At 40.3% G+C, this 18,522-nt stretch overlaps 1 protein-coding gene across 1 annotated transcript in view; it reads left to right on the top strand.

The window, feature by feature from the left end:
• xkr7b (XK, Kell blood group complex subunit-related family, member 7b) overlaps positions 1–17,494 on the top strand; it is an 80,506-nt gene extending 63,012 nt beyond the window's left edge. Inside the window, exons 2-3 of the mRNA XM_077214278.1 lie at positions 4,675–4,874; positions 15,691–17,494. Coding sequence (XP_077070393.1) covers positions 4,675–4,874; positions 15,691–16,667 — 1,177 coding nt within the window. The 3' untranslated portion in view covers positions 16,668–17,494. The remainder of the gene's footprint in view (positions 1–4,674; positions 4,875–15,690) is intronic.
• Positions 17,495–18,522: the final 1,028 nt, after the last annotated feature.

The raw sequence follows: 18,522 nt of genomic DNA, 5'->3' as shown, positions 1-18,522 counted from the left end.
AAAAATGTCAGCCTCTAGTGTGTGTGTGTGTGTGTGTGTGTGTGTGTGTGTGTGTGTGTGTGTGTGTGTGTGTGTGTGTGTGTGTGTGTGTGTGTGTGTGTGTGTGTGTGTGTGTGTGTGTGTGTGTGTGTGTGTGTGTGTGTGTGTGTGTGTGTGTGTGTGTGCGGTTTTTTTTTTATTATTCCTTAAAAGAATCGTCACTTAAGAGTCGTTTGGTCATTAATCGGACTGGTTTTGTTTCACTCATCGTAACGTAAATTTAGCTGCAGCTAAGTTCCTTTGTGCGACCCACCTTTGCTCACTGTGTGACCCCCAGTTTGAAAACCTGCTATAGACGGTCAAAATATGTATACTTGTAAACAAAACAATTATAAATAAATAGTTTGATTACCTAATCCATATAGGTGCGCGTGCGCGTTCACTACTGCAGGAATGAGTCAGCATCGCCATAATCATCTTTGCAGTCAACACACTTAGTAAACACTTGTTCATTAATAAACAATTAAAATATCTCCTTGCTATTGTTTCCCGACACATCCATAATCATTAGGCTACTTTTGCCATTGCTTTGCGTCAAGTTATGTGTGCTGAGCGCGAGGCATGTATCCTGCCCCCAGTAGCCTATATTATATTCAATTCACATTTATTTGTATAGCATTTTTCACATTACATATCGTTTCAAAACAGCTTTACAGAAAATGCATGTCTAAATTACAAATTAGAGTGATCTGTTATCAGAGGTGACTGGATGAAAATTAATTGAAATGCATTACACACAGTTTCATTGTTATACAATGCATTAAGTTAAGGCAGAAACAATGAGCTCATTGAAGTAAAGAATACAAGATGTTAAATGATTAGGAAACATAGAAAACTTTAGCATTGGTGCCTTTTTACAGACTCAAAATATGAGTGTAAAAAAGTCAACAAACTGAAAAAAATTATTTTTTTTAGGTAATGTTATATTGCTAAAACTGGTTTTATAAAATAGGTATTGAAAAAAGTATCGTTCAGGAACCAGTATCGAAGTCAAGGTATCGGTATCGATATCGAAAATTTTGTTACGATACCCCGCCCTACCTCTCCAGTATAGTTTGTTGTTGTTGTTCATTTCCTAGCATACGAGTAAAAACCAAAAGTAGACTTTGTGCTTAAGGTGAAATGGAGGTCTGAGGGTTGTACACTTTAATGAGGCTGACTGAAACAGCAGGTCAGCTGTTTCAGCACAATGTCATTTCATTCCCTGACATTGCCATGTGTGTGTGTAAACATAAGTGGAATTGAAAAGAAATGATTTTTAAGGTGCAGGTCTCCTTCACATTTGCTGCACCTTTCATTTTCAACATGCCGCCTTGGACATTTTACAGCAAACCAGATTTATCTATTAAAGGCTCTCAAATTGTGTGTGTGTGTGTGTGTGTGTGTGTGTGTGTGTGTGTGTGTGTGTGTGTGTGTGTGTGTGTGTGTGTGTGTGTGTGTGTGTGTGTGTGTGTGTGTGTGTGTGTGTGTGTGTGTGTGTGTGTGTGTGTGTGTGTGTGTGTGTGTCTGTCTGTGTTTGTGTGTGTGTGTGTGTGTACCTACTTAACTATATTTTGGGGACAAATTTGTACCCAGAAGGGACCAAAACATAACAAAAACGTCCTCATTTGTAAATCTACCATACAAAAAAAAAGTAATTAAAGTATAAGAATGCAGAAGGTTTTGTGTGATGGGTAGGTTTAGTTGTTGGGTTATTTAGTGTAAGGGAAGATAATATTTATTTTACAGTATAAAAACCATTACATCTATGGAATGTCCAATTTAGATAGCTAAGTAAACGTGTGTGTGTGTGTGTGTGTGTGTGTGTGTGTGTGTGTGTGTGTGTGTGTGTGTGTGTGTGTGTGTGTGTGTGTGTGTGTGTGTGTGTGTGTGTGTGTGTGTGTGTGTGTGTGTGTGTGTGTGTGTGTGTCAAAGAAGTATATGTATGCTTGTATTGCCATCACATTTAAAACTGCACAATTAATGTATTAGTCATTGGAAAGTCAAATTTGATCAAAACATTGGGTTATGTATAATTAGACATAGTTTCAGCCCATTTTCAGTGTATAGAATTTGGACTTGTGGGTCTGTAGAAGCTGTGGTTCCAGACAGGACCAGTGGCTAACTATGAGAGCAGAAGGGACAACATGGCACAGATACATTGCCTTTAGTGCTGCCTCTGAGTACTCCACATAGACCTGGAGTGGGAGAACTGGAAGATGAAAGGAAAATTATGGATAAAGAAGGGATTTGGACGGAAGGAGAGCAGCATTCGGTTCCTAGAGCTTCCTGTTACTTCGGTTTTAACTTAACTTTAAAGGGCCAGTGTCGCAATCACATAAATGCCACAATCACAAAAAAATATGTTATGTCTGATTAGTGAAAGACATTTTTTTTAGTCTAATCCAGAGTGCAGGAAATGAGCCGAGCTGGACTTGGCTGAACCAGTGAATTTTAGAATTGTTTATTCTTTAATGGAATCAACTGAATTAGAGATCTTCTGTTGATTTCAGTTTTCAGAAATTAAGGTTCAGTTAAATTTGGAAATTTTTCATGCATTCCTTAATTTCTATACACAGCAGATGGCACATCTGCTAATGGACACCCGATAATAATGCTGTTTACTGCTGAAATTCGGACGGCGTTAAATAGTGTTGACTGTAAGCGTGTTAGACAAGAATGCTTCTCGGCAGTATCATCAGGGACAGGGGTGCTAATTACTGCAGAGGATAAATTAACCACACGCATACATGCTCAGTTTCACTTTCTCTCTCTCTCTGTATAGTTCCTTAGATGGAACTCTCTGCTCTCCTTCAGGTCCTGTGTATAAAGTAATCAGAGTTCATTATGCCAGAATCAATGCGCAATGCAATTGAAATCCTTCATACTGTAAAGCTTGGTTGCTTAAGTCTCTTCTCTCTTGTTCTCAGGTTTATCTGCAATGTGTTTCACTGCTACTTGTCCTTACGATTCTTCATTAGAATTCAAAAAGGCATTTCTCTAAGATATATTTGTAGCCAGGGACGTGCAGAGAGTTCCTCAGGGGCAGGGGCTCAAATGTAAAAAAAAAAGGGCATATGGCATCACATAAATAAATAAATTATATCAAATAGTATATTAAAATGGAAAACCATTATTTTAAATTGTAATAATTTTTTTCTATATTTTTTATCAAATAAATGCAGACTTGATGCACATAAGGGACTTCTTAAAAAAAAAAAAGAGTAATGTCTGTGCAAATGTTTGACCAGTAGTACTGTACTATTAAACCATTGCTGCAAAATTATCAAAAATGTTAAAATAATAAAGTCACCATTTCGCGTGTTGTTGTCAGCCTACACTTCACATAATAGGCCTGTATGCATGGGCTTCATTTAACAAACTATGATAGTTTCATCAAATGGTAAACGATGTATCAATATAGACTAAATACAAGTGACTTGAATACTATACTTACCATTAATACTACTTTTGGTGCTGGTTTTGTGCAGTGATTTGTAGTGAATTAACACCCATTAGTTCAACTACACAGATTCAGATCGCTTCATAAACATAAATTCGTCTGTCCATGTCATTTTAAAACGATTTATTTATAAATGACCGGAAAATTACGCTCCACTTCACATTGTCCGATGAAATTTGAACTTGTTGTGCCAGATGACGATTGGTCGGCGTATTATACATGACAAACAGGCTTCAACTAATTATGTAATATTTTAAAATATGTGATGTGGATTTTTAATTGAATCGACACAAAACCTTTTATTATTGTGAAGAAAAAAAAGTTGAAAAATTGTTTGGTTTATTTTGTTTCCTGCCGTCGAGCCATATTTGGCTCTAGAGTATCGGTTCTGGAGCAGACTGTGGGATACCTACGTTTACACTAGTGCATTTTCATTTTAAAACGCATAGCTTTTGCTACGGTTATGCCTGCCGTCCACACACACATTACGCCTTATTTTTTTACCTTATTTTTTTACAGTCTATGGTCAAGTCAAGACCGAAGCAAGAAGACAAGCGTTTTGTCAATCAATTTGACAAGAAATTTATTTGAAAATTGTCTGAAAGAGAAAGAATCAGTCATTCAGTTATCTTTGTCCATGAACACATTCAGTGCATCCTTTCTAAAAAAAAAAAAATACGATGGCTGGAGCTTGTGTTCACCGCATTGACTGTGTGTGTGTGTATGGTATCGGGTTGTGTCTTTTTCTTCTCCTGCCAAAAGCTGCTGACAAGTGAAAAGCGCTCAGTGCCACTCTCCTGGTGTCATATTGTGACGGGCACTTTGAAAGTCAGTACACTCAGCTCAGCCAAAGCTTGTTTTCAGATAGTTTAAATACTAGACCTGTCTCACCTACTTGCCATTCAACCAGGTTTCCACCGGAATTTCCCTACAGTATTTTGATATTTTATCATTTTACAGGCTTTTTTATAGATTGCCTTAAGAGAAAGAAAACACCTTCAAAAGCCACAACTCAAATGTAACAACATTTAATGCCTTGCCCAACCCTTACCTTCAGTGATCAAACTGTTAATATATATTTACAAACCTTTTTAAGAATGGCTACAGAGAGCATGATACAAATGGAACGTCATTTGACCTTTAATTACTGAACCTAAATAACAACTTGACATTTCCCCTCTGCGTGTTTCTAGGTACATCCACACCTTGTACCTGGGAGTGCAGAGCCGTTGGCATAGCGACCCGGGTCAGCGTCATTTCTACTGGCGTCTGATGTTCGAGAGCGCTGACATCAACATGCTGCGTCTGCTGGAGGCTTTCCTGAAGAGCGCACCTCAGCTCGTGCTACAGCTCAGCATCATGATCCACAGCAACCACATACTCCCCCTACAGGGTGAGAGAAAACACACACACACACACACACAAGGTTTCCCATGAGATGCTTTTAGAGAGAGAAGGAGAGAATCTTGTGCGATTGTGCTTTGATTGTCATGACTTATTCATTTGGCCACTCCTGAGAAGAGTTTTGCTTGTGATGAATTAAACAAAACATTTAACGTGCTCCACTCTGTGGCATATCAAATGACTCTGGAAGGTCAGATACAAGCAGCAAAAGGTATGATATGAAAATATATAAAATAATCAACAGTTTAATAATAAAAATGATAAATAAAAACAATAAAAGCACAATACCATTCAAAAGCAAGGATGCATTAAATTGAACAAAAGTGACAGTACAGATATTTGTTTAATATATATATATATATATATATATATATATATATATATATATATATATTTAAAATAAATGATTTACTTGCTGTTCATCAAAAAATCCTGAAAGAAATTATGTTTCCACAAAAATATGAAGCAGCACAACCGTTTTCACCATTGATAATAATGAGAAATGTGTATTGAGCATCAAATCAGCATATTAGAATGATTTCTGAAGGATCATGTGACACTGAAGACTGGAGTAATAATGCTGAAAATTCAGCTTTGACCACAGGAATAAACTACATTTTAAAATATATTAAAATAGAAAACATTCACAATTTTTTGTATTATATTTTGATTAAATAAATACAGTCTTGCTGAGCATAAGAGACCAATTCCAAACTTTTGGATGGTAGTGTATAAATATTTTTTTAATATATTTTATATTCTTATCATATAGAAAAATTAGATTTAATGATGTATAAATCATTAAAGTAAAAAAAAAAAACACAGAGAGGACTTCTTTGCTTCCTCAGAAGTCCACCACACACCACTGGGAGAGAGAACAGCCCTCAGGAGACAAAAGATGAGAGGAAAAGTATAGTCAGCAGAAAACGACGAGAAGATAGAATGAGAGAGAGGGGGTGGGGGGGGGGTGTATAGCAGCCGGACGGAGAGCTCAGAGGGACACGCTTTAGGACTGAACAGACTCAGAGATGTTCTGATTAATTCTGGGTCATGGGTTTGGTTTCCAACTACCAATCAGAAAGGCTTTTCCTTTTTCTTCTTATCTTCTTTCCCTGGCTTTTCCTTTGTTTTTTTCATCTGATTTCATGGCCCTGCCTGTCAGTCTGACTCAGACCTTTGACCTTTACATTGTGTCAGCGAATTTTATTTGAAAGAGAGCATCTGTATGCCACACTCACTGTGGAGAGCAGAGCACTTGAAGTGAGCGCTCTGAAGGGTGCAGTCTTCTATACTATGGCAATGCTGTTTTATTTAATTTTTCTGATGGGATGATTATTGTTTTTCGATAACTGCACTGCTATGAAGTAAAGTAGCGTCTAGTTTTTTGAGCACATTAGAGTTTCACTTTGTCAAGTTCAACTATGTCCTTTTTAAAGAACTAAGCTTCAAATTAATGGACCTACAAAGAGATGTCTACTAGGAATATTAAAGGCACAATATGTAAGATATTTGAATAAAATATACAAAAATCATTAGAACAATGTTATATATGTGTGTTAACTTGTGTACTTACATTATCCCAAACGTTTCCAATAATTTTGAAATCCAGAAAAATCAGCAACCTTAACTAGGAAACGGACCATGTCCGTGTCATTGCATCACTTGTCAATGACGTCATGCCCGCGTTTCCCTCATTTTCCAGTTCCCTTTCCAGGGAACTTCGCGCTGCGTCGAACGCTGTGGGAACGCCCCTGCGTTGTGCATCATGAAGCACGTATGATATCAGCCCAATGGAGAGATGGAACGTCATAGGCGGGTGACGTCATCGACCAGGAAACTATAAAGCACCCCAAAAACACGAGCGCATCAGCTTCTGTGCCTTCAGTCGTGCTATATGTGAATCTGTCCCTGTGTGAATATTGTCTGTCTTTACATACTCTGCACCACACAAACAATATATATATATATATATATATATATATATATATATATATTAAGAGAGATTATGGCGAGCGAACAACAGTTTAGGAAGTGTGTCCCTCCCTGCTCGCGCTATCTAACGAGTGGGGATACACACGTTCTTTGTGTTGTTTGTTTGGGAGTGCAGCATGCCCAGTCAGCTCTCGAGGGAGCTGATTGTGAGCATTGCGAGCTTCTGCCACTAAGGACGCTCCGCTCCTGCCGGGCGCTCTTCGAGGAGGGCGGTTCGGTGCGCCATTACAGGGTGCTGCGTTTGCTGCTCAAGTTACATCAGAGGCCAGTCTCGAGAGACTGGTACCCTTAGTAGAATTTCTGGCAGAGTGGAAAAGCCTTCCAAGAATATCTCATTGTGTCCTGAAGACAATAAAAGAGGGTTTTGCTATCCAATTCAGGTGTCGTCCACCAAAATTCAGAGGGGTTCTGCCCACAATGGTGGGCCCCGAGCAGGCTCTGGTAATGGAACAAGACGCTCCTTCAAAAGGAGGCTATAGAACGGGTTCCTCCTCCCAGTTTGGAGTCAGGTTATTACAGCCGATATTTCATCGTTCCAAAGAAGGATGGGGGGTTGCGTCCAATTTTAGACCTGCGCCTATTGAATCGCTCGGTAGGGAAGCTAAAATTCAAGATTCTCACTATCAAGCAGATCGTGTCACAAATCAGATCCGAGGACTGGTTTGTCACGATAGATCTAAAGGACGCGTACTTCCACATTTCCATCCTTCCACAACACAGGAAGTTCCTGAGGTTCGCCTTTGGGGGCGAGGTGTACCAGTACAGGGTTCTTCCATTTGGCCTAGCTTTATCTCCCCGCACTTTCACGAAATGCATGGATGCAGCATTAGTGCCTCTGAGGCTTCAGGGCATTCGTATCCTCAATTACATCGACGATTGGTTGATTTTAGCTCGGACAGAGCAGATGGCGGTTCGGCATCGAGATGTCGTTCTCGCTCATATCAGAAAGTTGGGGTTGAGGCTGAACACAAAGAAAAGTGTTTTATCTCCTTCTCAGAAGACCACTTTTCTGGGTGTCGTTTGGGATCCGGTTTCGATGCAGGGCGCGACTCTCTCTGACCCGCATCCCTTCGATTCTCTCAGCTGTGAAACAAGTAAAGCTAGGCCAGCTACTCACTGTAAAGCAGTTTCAGAGACTGTTGGGTCTGATGGCAGCAGCGTCCAACGCTATACCTTGCGGCCTGTTGTACATGAGACCGCTACAGTGGTGGCTCAGGACCAAGGGATTCTCCCCGAGGGGAAATCCGCTCCGCACGATCAAAGCCACGCGGCGCTGCCTTCGTGCTCTGGTCATGTGGAAAGAAACTTGGTTCCTATCCAAAGGTCCTGTGCTGGGGGCTCTTTGTCATCGCGTAACGCTAACGACGAATGCTTCCCTCATAGGGTGGTCATGAGTGGTCGTCCAGCCCAAGGTCTGTGGCAGGACCATCATCTATCATGGCATATATATTGTCTAGAGATGTTGGCGGTATTTCAGGCTCTGAAACACTTCCTACCAGACCTGAGAGGTCATCATGTGTTAGTTCAGTCAGACAACACGTCGGTGGTCTCTTATATAAATCATTAAGGTTGGCCTGCGGGCTCGCCGGCTTTACAAGTTGGCCTGTCTGATCCTCCTGTGGTCCCAAGGGAAGTTACTATCACTGAGAGCAATGTATCTTCCTGGGTATTTGAATGTGGTAGCATACTCCGTGTCAAGGCAGGGGCCGAGGTGGTGGAGCTCCTTTGGTTGAGTTTTGGTCGCGCCGAGGTGGACCTATTCGCTTCCAAGGAGACCACGCATTGTCATCTGTGGTTCTCCTTCAGTCATCCAGCCCCTCTGGGATCTGGCCATTGTATTAGAAGGTCTTTCCCTAGCTCCCTTTGAACCTATCGAAGTAGCTCCTGAGAAGAGCTTTCTTCTTGCTATCTCCTCATTAAAAAGAATCGGAGATTTGCAGGCTCTGTCGGTTTCACCCTCGTGCCTGGAATTTTCGCCTGGCATGGTTAAGGCTTTTTCTGCATCATAGACCAGGTTACGTTCCCAAGGTACTTACTGATGTTGTTAGACCTACCGTTCTGCAGGCTTTCTGTCCTCCTCCATTTTTGTCGTCAGACCAGGAGAAACTTAATTTACTCTGCCCTGTTTGGGCGTTAGACACTTATGTCCACAGAGCTGCCCTGTGGAGGAAATCAGCACAACTATTTGTGTGCTTTGGGCCACCAAGGAAAGGGTGTCCCGCGTCTAAACAAAGAATGAGCAAGTGGGTGGTCGAGGTTATCTCAATTGCTTATGAGTCGGCTGGTCAGCCGTCACCTTTGGCTGTACGAGCACACTCTACCAGGAGTATGGCTGCTTCTAAAGCTTTATTGTCAGGAGTTTCCTTAAGTGATGTTTGTGATGCGGCTGGATGGTCTTCACCGCATACTTTTATTAAGTTCTATGACCTAGACTTAAGCTCTACCCCTGGGGCACAGGTGCTCTTGTCCTCTGTGCGCTAGTTCTCACATGACGGTCACTTGGTTCTATGGCGACGTGGGTATTCGCGTTCCCACAGCTCGAAGTTCCCTGGAAAGGGAACATCTTGGTTACGTATGTAACCCTAGTTCCCTGATAGGGAACGAGACGTTGCGTCGTTCCGCCATACTTCCGGCATTCCCGTTAGCGCTTCCTTCAGGCCTATCAGAAGCTGATGCGCTTGTGTTTTTGGGGGTGCTTTATAGTTTCCTGGTCGATGACGTCACCCGCCTATGACGTTCCATCTCTCCATTGGGCTGATTCCATACGTCCTTCATGGCGCACAACGCAGGGGCGTTCCCACAGCGTTCGATGCAGCGTCTCGTTCCCTATCAGGGAACTAGGATTACATACGTAACCAAGATGTTTTTCACGAGTTTGTTTGCCCATATAATCTTTAAGCTAATAAGGTTTAGCCTATTTGGCTTGCTGTCCGCAGTGGAGGGACTCGAGGAAGCAACGTCAACTCGAGCTTAGATATACCCCCAGTGGGACTACTAATGCTTGGATGATGAGTATGGTAACAAGATGCCTAATTATGTTGGTGGAGTTGGGAAGTTGGAGGGTGGACAAAACTGATGATTGCTTTCCATCGTCTGTGGAGGTGAAGACGACAACTCCCATGAATCTATACGCTCATTCACGGCATCATCAAGCTACACCTTTGTTTTGAATAAGCAACCTCTAGCTGTGAAATTTACATGTTGTGCCTTTAACAATATATTCGCTGTGATTTTCCTGGCTATATAAAATGATAAACATTGTGAGCTTCGGAGGGCTTTTAAAATTAAAATTTACAAAATTTTAAATGCTTTTTATTGATTGATTTTTTTATATATATAAGTTTCCTAAAGCGCACAAGACTAGTTTCACATTCCTTACTTGTCTCGTGACTTACAAGTATTAAAAGCATTAAGATGTTTTATTAACTCTGATTTAACATATTTATTATTAACTCTGATTTAACATATTTATTATTATTTTATTATTACATAATTACGTTAATTATTACATATTAACATACCTCTTTAGAAACCAAAACAGTGGAGTTGGTAAGTTTGATTCATTTCCGTGAAATTCCGATCTGCACATCACTCATATTTTGTATATATATATTAGTTCAAGGGCATAAAATCATTTTTTTTAAATAGTTTTTAGATATACTGCAGGCCTGTTACAAAAAAAGCAAAATACAACTATTTTTTTCCTATCTAAAAATACTGTAATAATGTGAATAAATCACTTAAGTATTTGGTTGACAGCCAGAGCAGCCACTGGTAATCATAAACACACTTCTCTCTTATACAAACCCACACACACAGAAATGTGTTTATCTAATGCTTAAAACAAAACCAAGTTGTTACTTGTTCAAAAACCTTACTTTCAACACATAGGTGATGCTTTTAAACTAGTAATATCGGCTTGGGCTGTTTTTTAAGCAAGATGGTAATTCACTTGCATAAGAAAGTAATTCACAGAAGAGTATTTTAGAAAATGAAACAACGCAAATTAACAGCACTATCAGCCAGAACAATTCATTCTTTGTGTATTCCCCATTGTGTGTTTCGAGGTCTTTGAGGTATTGTAGAAAGTTTTTGTTCTTTGAGGACTTAACTGCCATGTAGTCGTTTAATTCAATCTAAAACATTATCCAAACATCTCCTTCACTTTCTTCCACACCACATCATGTTAAATGCAGGCACAGTAGCAACTTAAACTCTCTCTCTCTCTCTCTCTCTCTCTCTCTCTCTCTCTCTCTCTCTCTCTCTCTCTCTCTCTCTCTCTCTCTCTCTCTCTCTCTCTCTCTCTCTCTCTCTCTCTCTCTCTCTCTCTCTCTCTCTCTCTCTCTCTCTCTCTCTCTCTCTCTCTCTCTCCAGCACTGGCAGTGCTGGGCTTTAACTTGTCTTATCCCTTTCTCTTTAAACTGCATTCTAATCTGAGACGGTCTTTGTGGCAGTGGGCTTGCGCTGTGTCTGATGTTTGATTTAATTAAGATTGCCAGCGCATTGCTCCATGAGAGCCTCTGAAAAGAGGCCGGGAGAGAACGTGGGGAGCATGCAGGCAAGCTGGAAGCGGAGCGGGAAAACGCAGACTAATGCTTTCAGATCTGTGCTAATTAAGACCTCACTTAATCTGGATCTGCACCAGATGAGTTGCTCATAACGAGGGCTGAGAGAGAGAGAGAAAAAGTGAGTGAGATAGAGAGGAAATGAAATGCAAAAGAGTAAACTCTCAATAAAAAGCAAGGGTCAGGCTTGTGCAAAAATAAATATGATGTATACTAGTGGTTGGCATGGTCAATATATAATTAATCGCGCTAAGAACACCAGTGCCTGAGCGCAGACTCATTCTCTGTAATAGCTCTATTTAATAAATTAGTATTCAGAACTGTTTAACACAGAACATAAGATATATGAAAAGATATCATTTTTTTCAGCATGTTACTTTCTATTATAAGTAGTGTGTATTTTTTTATGTATATAATATATAAACATCTCCCACATCCTTCTGGCCGGGATGACGGTGATAGCCTGAGTGTGGCTGGCAATTGCATACATATCTGGGCCTCATCTGAGCCAACTATGGCACGTATGGCTCAGTTCTGGCAGCGGCTAAGGTCACATGAGCCACACACAGCAAGCCACAACTCGCACTAAAAACCGGCTTGATGTGTGTGGGTCAGAACTTAGCAATATGTGCCATAGTTGTCCCAGATGAGGTCCAGATATGTATGCTATCTGGGTAGGATTTCAGCATTGGCCATTAAAAAGTATCTATATTAGTCGATTACTAATTTGAACCAGGATCAACAATGAAAATTCAGAACTGGAGCAGGTGTGTTTCAAGTTTTTATCTGTATATTTCATTCTCACATGCTCCAAAAAATTAACCAGCATGCATGCGCACATATATCACCATGTCTTCGTCTAATAAAATATATGTGCAAAAAGGACACTGATACAGCAGTACATCTGATCATGAACGCGATGACAAGATGGATTATTCTGAAACACCGAAGACAATGATGTAGACCGAAAATTCAAAGAAGAATGGAAAAAAAGTAACTATGCTTTTATTCTCATTGTGTTAAACTGATGTGTCATATATTCATAGGCTGTAGTGCTCGTAAATGTAATAAAAATATTATTAAACCTTATGTTAAGTGTTCTTGCTCGTTTTAGTCCAATAGCTCTGATTTGTTAATATTTATAAGAATAATTCAACAAAACGTATTTGATTTGCTCGTGATAGTTGTTAATAGTCTCTAATGATACAATTTGTTGTGAGTTTGTTTTCATATAGGGTTGTACTTTTAAAATACATCAAGGTGCCTCCAAATCCGTTGTTTGTTTGTTTTTCTTTGTTCATATTTACATATTCATTCTTTTGTATAATGAGTGTGTTGCAGGTCTGTGTTTTATTGGTTGTTGCCTTCGTTCTTCCCTCCCTCTACACTCCCACTTTTCCTCAGCTTTACACACCCATTTTATTGAGGCTTTTTCAAATCAGAGGTGTGAACAAGCCGTGCTAAAACAGGGGTTTGTGTGTGTGTGTGTGTGTGTGTGTGTGTGTGTGTGTGTGTGTGTGTGTGTGTGTGTGTGTGTGTGTGTGTGTGTGTGTGTGTGTGTATGCGTATGCGTGTAGTAGGACAGGAGAGGAATCAAGTACCAGAACAAAGCCAATCTGCCAGGACCCATCAGATACACAAACATGTATTGAGCTGTATTTAAGAGCTGATCCCCATGATAACATCAGCTCTGTGTGGAAGCCTCCTGAGATTGCTGCACATCTCTCAATCACACACACTCACACACCTCCTCTTCACCTTTTCACTCTACCTTGTGCTTTAGGGTACTACTCGCTAACACAATATAAAGCGCCTGTCTGTCTCCCTGTCAGCAAGTCAAACACACACACTCACACTCACACTCAGTCTCTCTGAGACATCCTCTCTAACAGTTGGGGAACAAGCCCTGCGATTTGTTGTCTCAGCAGGTGTTGTGGCTTCTATGAAATATTATTTGAGATCTAAAACAAGAGCAACAAACGTTACAAAACTTTGAACCGTTTCTTTTTTCCTGCCATCACCCTTGAAAGAGCAGCTCTTGCATCTCTGCCAGCTCACGTCAGTTTGTGTTTCATAAGAGCCGACGTGATGGCTGGAATTAAAATCGTTTTGCTTCTTTGCCTCTTAAGAATATATTCTCTCAAAATGTATCCGTCATGATGCAAGGTATATTCGCACATTCATATATCATGAGTCCAGAGAGGCAAGCGACATGAATTATGGCCTCAATTATTCATGTTTTGAAAGTTAATTATTCATTAGCATGTTCATTTAGCAATTAATCATATCTAATTAAATATTGAAGGCAGAAGTCTGAGAATGTGGAAATGTAGTGATTCTTAATGATTTTGATTAGGTTTTATATTTAGTACTTGCTTTTTCCAGGCCATTGAATTGGCTACTGCAATAGAGGAGCTTCATGCAACACACAGGTTGCTGCCAGTTGGAAAATGAAAAGGAAAAACAAAAGAAAGAAAAGAATTGTAGATTGTCAAAACATTTGGTTAGTAAACAGAATTTCATTAAGTTTAGTGACAACATGTTACAAAGCTTACAATATAAGGTACAATAACCAGTAGCCTACTGTTTTTATTAGTGCTGGACAAATTTCACAATTTCAAATAAGCCTGTGATACGATTCCTATCTTCATTCAATATCAATTAATTTGGATAAATATCAAGTACAGCTACATGTATCAAGGAAAAAATCTCTCTCAACTAATGCAGTAAACATAAGCCCTGTCAGCTGGTATTATTATTAAAGGTTCAAATTAACAACTAAAATTAATAATAGCTTAGATGTGTAAATCTGCTTTGTGTGCACAAATACTGTATGCACAGGTGGGGGTCAGCAGCTTATACAGTGACCTTGCTTGCACTATGTGTGGAAATTGTGATTGGTAAATGTTTGTGATTAAAACCCATACCGTGTCAATACTTGTGTTCGTTTACATCTGGTATGTGTGGATTCCGTGGACCAGATGAGGGCCGGATCTGGGCCGAGACTATGCTGCTGTCTGGGTTTACTTGGGCAGCGTGAGAGAGTGAGACTCTCGTGCTATCACACGTGTCTCATTTGCATTTGTATACATATGATACCTACACTAAAGACCGAGCTATAAACTAACCTTTTAGACAGACTTAAAATGTATTTTCATAAGGTTTTATAAGATCCATTTACATTTTGTGTATCATTTCTACAATTTGTGTGGTTTGAATGACTGTTCTTTCAAATGACCAGTGATTTTCACACTCAGACCTGAAATCTGCTGTATGCATGTATGTGAATGCAAATGCTTCTAGCTATTGAGGCTTGATTTCATGCATCATTGCCTTTCTATATGTGTCAGAATGCAATTCTTGACGCAATGCACTGCATTCTCAGCTACAAGGCATTTCCTGCTGAAAATTTTAAAAAGAGCTGGTCACCAGCATGTGTTGTGTTTTGTTTGCTGGACCCCAGCATGGGATCCTGTTGTACTGGTGTTCCAGTTAAGCTTCTTGACTAGTCTAAACGTCATTTCAAGCATTTCTCAGCATCACCAGAAAAACCAAGCTGTTTTGCTTGCAGGGTTCTTATATTTTTTTCGCTATTTTTATTTTATTTCTGTTTCTATTATCAATTAAATTTAGTTTTCCAGAATTTCCATAGTTTCAGTCTATTTTTTTATTTATATATTTTTTTTAAATTTTAGTATTTAGGGCTACCAAAGTTAATGGACCAACTGGTATGATTTAAAAATGTTTTACAGCACTCTTGTTAATTGAGTGCTATCAAGTGGCATTTTCATTTTCAATACAGGCGGGTTGTAAATATGTCATGTTTAAATATGCCATGTATCAAAAAGTAAAAATAATTTGTAGCACCACACTAGCATAAACTAGTTTATTTTAAGCAGCAGTGGTTTAGCATCATCCATGGCTAGTTTACTGTCATGGTGTGGCAGCAGTTTGAAGAGAATCTTGCTGAGCACGATAGTTAAGAATTAGTTAAATTGTTGACATTTTTACTGCTACATGAACAAAAGCAAATCCTGTTTAATAGCACAGACATTTAAAGGTAACGCCATTGACCCTTGAGTAAGGTTTGTTACCAGCACTGTAATGCAAGAAACATCTCCTATGTATGTAGAACATTGCTAACAGTGCAATGGCCAAGTTTATTTTGCATACATTTGTAAAGTTTTTTCTGGCTTTATGCTTCATTACTTAAGCTGTCTCTCTATTCTTCTTGCTCTGTCTCTGTAGGTCTCTCTGCATCTGCCTCATTGGTTTCACTCGCCTGGATGATCGCTTCCTACCAGAAGGTTCTGCGTGACTCTCGTGATGATAAACTCCCCATGTCCTACAAGGCTGTGATTGTTCAGATGCTCTGGCATCTCTTCACCATAGGTGCTCGAACCATCGCCTTCGCCCTCTTCGCATCAGTCTTCCAGCTTTACTTCGGGATCTTCATCGTGGCCCACTGGTGCGCCATGACCTTCTGGATCATCCAGGGCGAGACCGACTTCTGCATGTCCAAGTGGGAGGAGATCATCTACAACATGGTGGTGGGCATCATCTACATCTTTTGCTGGTTCAATGTGAAGGAAGGTCGTGCCCGCTTTCGGCTGGGTGTGTATTGCTGCGTGACCTTGGTTGAGAATGTTGCACTCACCACCGCTTGGTATATTCACAGGGGCCCTCGCACTTTGGACTTCTATGCCCTGATCATTGTATGTGTAGTTATGTGTAGCTACGCTTTGGGAACGTTCTTTATGTTCGTCTATTATTGCCTACTCCACCCGGACGGACCCATCCTGGGTGCTCAGTGGAGCTGTGTGGAGGAGAGAATGGGGGTAATCGACCTGGGAGGCTTTGGGGATTTGGGGACACCCTTGCCCCAACCGGACGTGATTACTAGCCCTCCCAGAACACTCCAGAGGACTAATGGTGGGGATCGGGAGATTGGGGCAGAGGATAGAGACAGTTGCCTGCCTGTGTTTCAGGTAAGGCCTCCTAGTGTTCCCCCAGCTTCTTCCCCACGTCCATCAAGAACTGAAGGTCCCGTTATCCGCATTGACCTGCCAAGAAAAAGGTACCCTGCCTGGGACGCCCACTTTATCGACCGTAGGCTGAGGAAGACCATCCTGGTGCTAGAGAATACGTCTCCCGTGACGCCCCGAATCCAGTACCAGAGCTTCAGCAACCCCAAAGAAGTGACAGAGTACGAGACTACGGTATAGTGTTGTTCATACCTCCACCTTCCATTTGGCATTTCTATGCAGAGGTGGGACTCAGGAGGCAGATACCACCATGAGGTTACGGTCCGATCCTTGATGGTCGGCATGGTGCTACACGGTGGGACATCAGCATGTTTTAGCATCCGGATGCCTGGGAACGCTTGACTGGTCCGAGAGTGCACATCAGGGCTGGATGGGAATAACATGGTGTTTACATGACCTGCATAGGAAGTGAATCTAGGAAAGGGACTTAACTTTCTGCCTATGCACTGAACATTAGAAAAGAGTTTAACAGATAATGATGAGAAGAAGTGGACATTTGTAAAATATAGATAAACTGACCAATCAGTATTTATCAGGTCCATCCTGAGTGACTGTTTTGGTCTAAGTTTAATGTTTCAGTGACCTGAAAACAGTACAAATTGTGTATTATTGCTTCTGTGAATGGTGAGGTTAGCGAGTTCAATCAATCATCCATTTCCTCAAAAGAGTTCTTCTGTAATTATTCACTTATTTATTAGATTTATTTTTAATGACTCTGTGGCCATGTCTTTGATATAATTCTTCTAATTGAATATTCATAAATATGTATTATCTTTTGTTAAATGTATACAATAGAATGGTGCCAATGTGTTGGTATGAATGTTTTTTTTTTGGGGGGGGGGGGGTCGGTATGTTTGACCGGTCATGCTGCATTGTTTATCTGTAAAGATGAAGAAAATGTCATATAGTAAGACAAAAAGTTGTGATCAAATTGTAGTTGGATAAAAATAATGCTGTAAAAAAACAATTCAGATGACAGCCTCGGAAAAGTAAAAAAAATAATTGAATATGCGTGTTTGAGTGTTTCATGAAAATGGTTTTGGGACATCTGGAACCAACAAACTTGCAAATGTCTGAGTGTTTGTGTTGCATTTCACACAGAGAGAACACAAATGATTGACAGTGAATTTTTAATGCTGTGTGTGAGCTCTCTTTACAGTTACTAAAGCAGCGACCAGCGAGTATTGGTTTGCTCCGTCCCCAAGCCTCAAAATCCCTTTTTACATCTGTATGTGTTCATTTCACTCATTATTTCGTCATGTGGAAGGGGTGGCCATTGCTGTGGTTATGATGATTTTAGATTCTGAATTGATGGGGGTTTTGTGGTTTGGCAATTGTGATTGCTCTTCTTGGCCATGAAAAGCTGCACTTAATGACGACTATTGGGGACAAAAATGTGTGTGAATGCTGGCTTGAGAGAAAAAAAGACTTGGTCACCTCATAAAATGTTAAGATCTCTTTTTAGTTTAACAGCTTATCCTACTCAGCTCTGTTCCAGGGCTTTTTTAAGTAACGACAATTGTAAAGAAATCAACCCAATTACAAGACCAGCAAAAGACATCAGCTGAAGTTTTTCTCTCTCTTTCTCTCTTCATCTGCGAGGTCTTTCTTGCTGCTTTTAAATTTCATTGCCTGGTTAAAAACCAGACAGAAAAAAAATCCAGAGTCATGGTCGGTAATTGCCAAAGACAAGAATCCTGCTGTCCAGTCTGAAGACACTGATGGAGAGCAAATGATGCTTGGGGACTGTAATCACGCTGCCCCATAGTGGGATGTTCACACTTACAGTGATTTTATTGCAGGAGGTTGTGGAGTAACTGTGTTGTAGTTTGCAAAGGCCGTTCCTTCTGCTAGATGCTTTAACCTCATTGGTGATCTGCACACCTCACTCAAATCTGATCACATTAATGGTAAAATAAGATGATTCTAATTTCAAGTCAAGTCAAAAATTCACGAAACGGCTGAGGACCTCTGCCAGAAGCACTTAACTAACTAGCCTTTGAAGAAGTCAGCCCTTCTACACTCTAGCATTGAA

Source organism: Siphateles boraxobius, unplaced genomic scaffold (assembly GCF_051911475.1).
Source record: "Siphateles boraxobius isolate OS27281-9 unplaced genomic scaffold, OSU_SipBor_1 68, whole genome shotgun sequence".
Classification (NCBI taxonomy): domain Eukaryota; kingdom Metazoa; phylum Chordata; class Actinopteri; order Cypriniformes; family Leuciscidae; genus Siphateles; species Siphateles boraxobius.
This window is presented reverse-complemented; position numbering and strand designations above follow the sequence as displayed.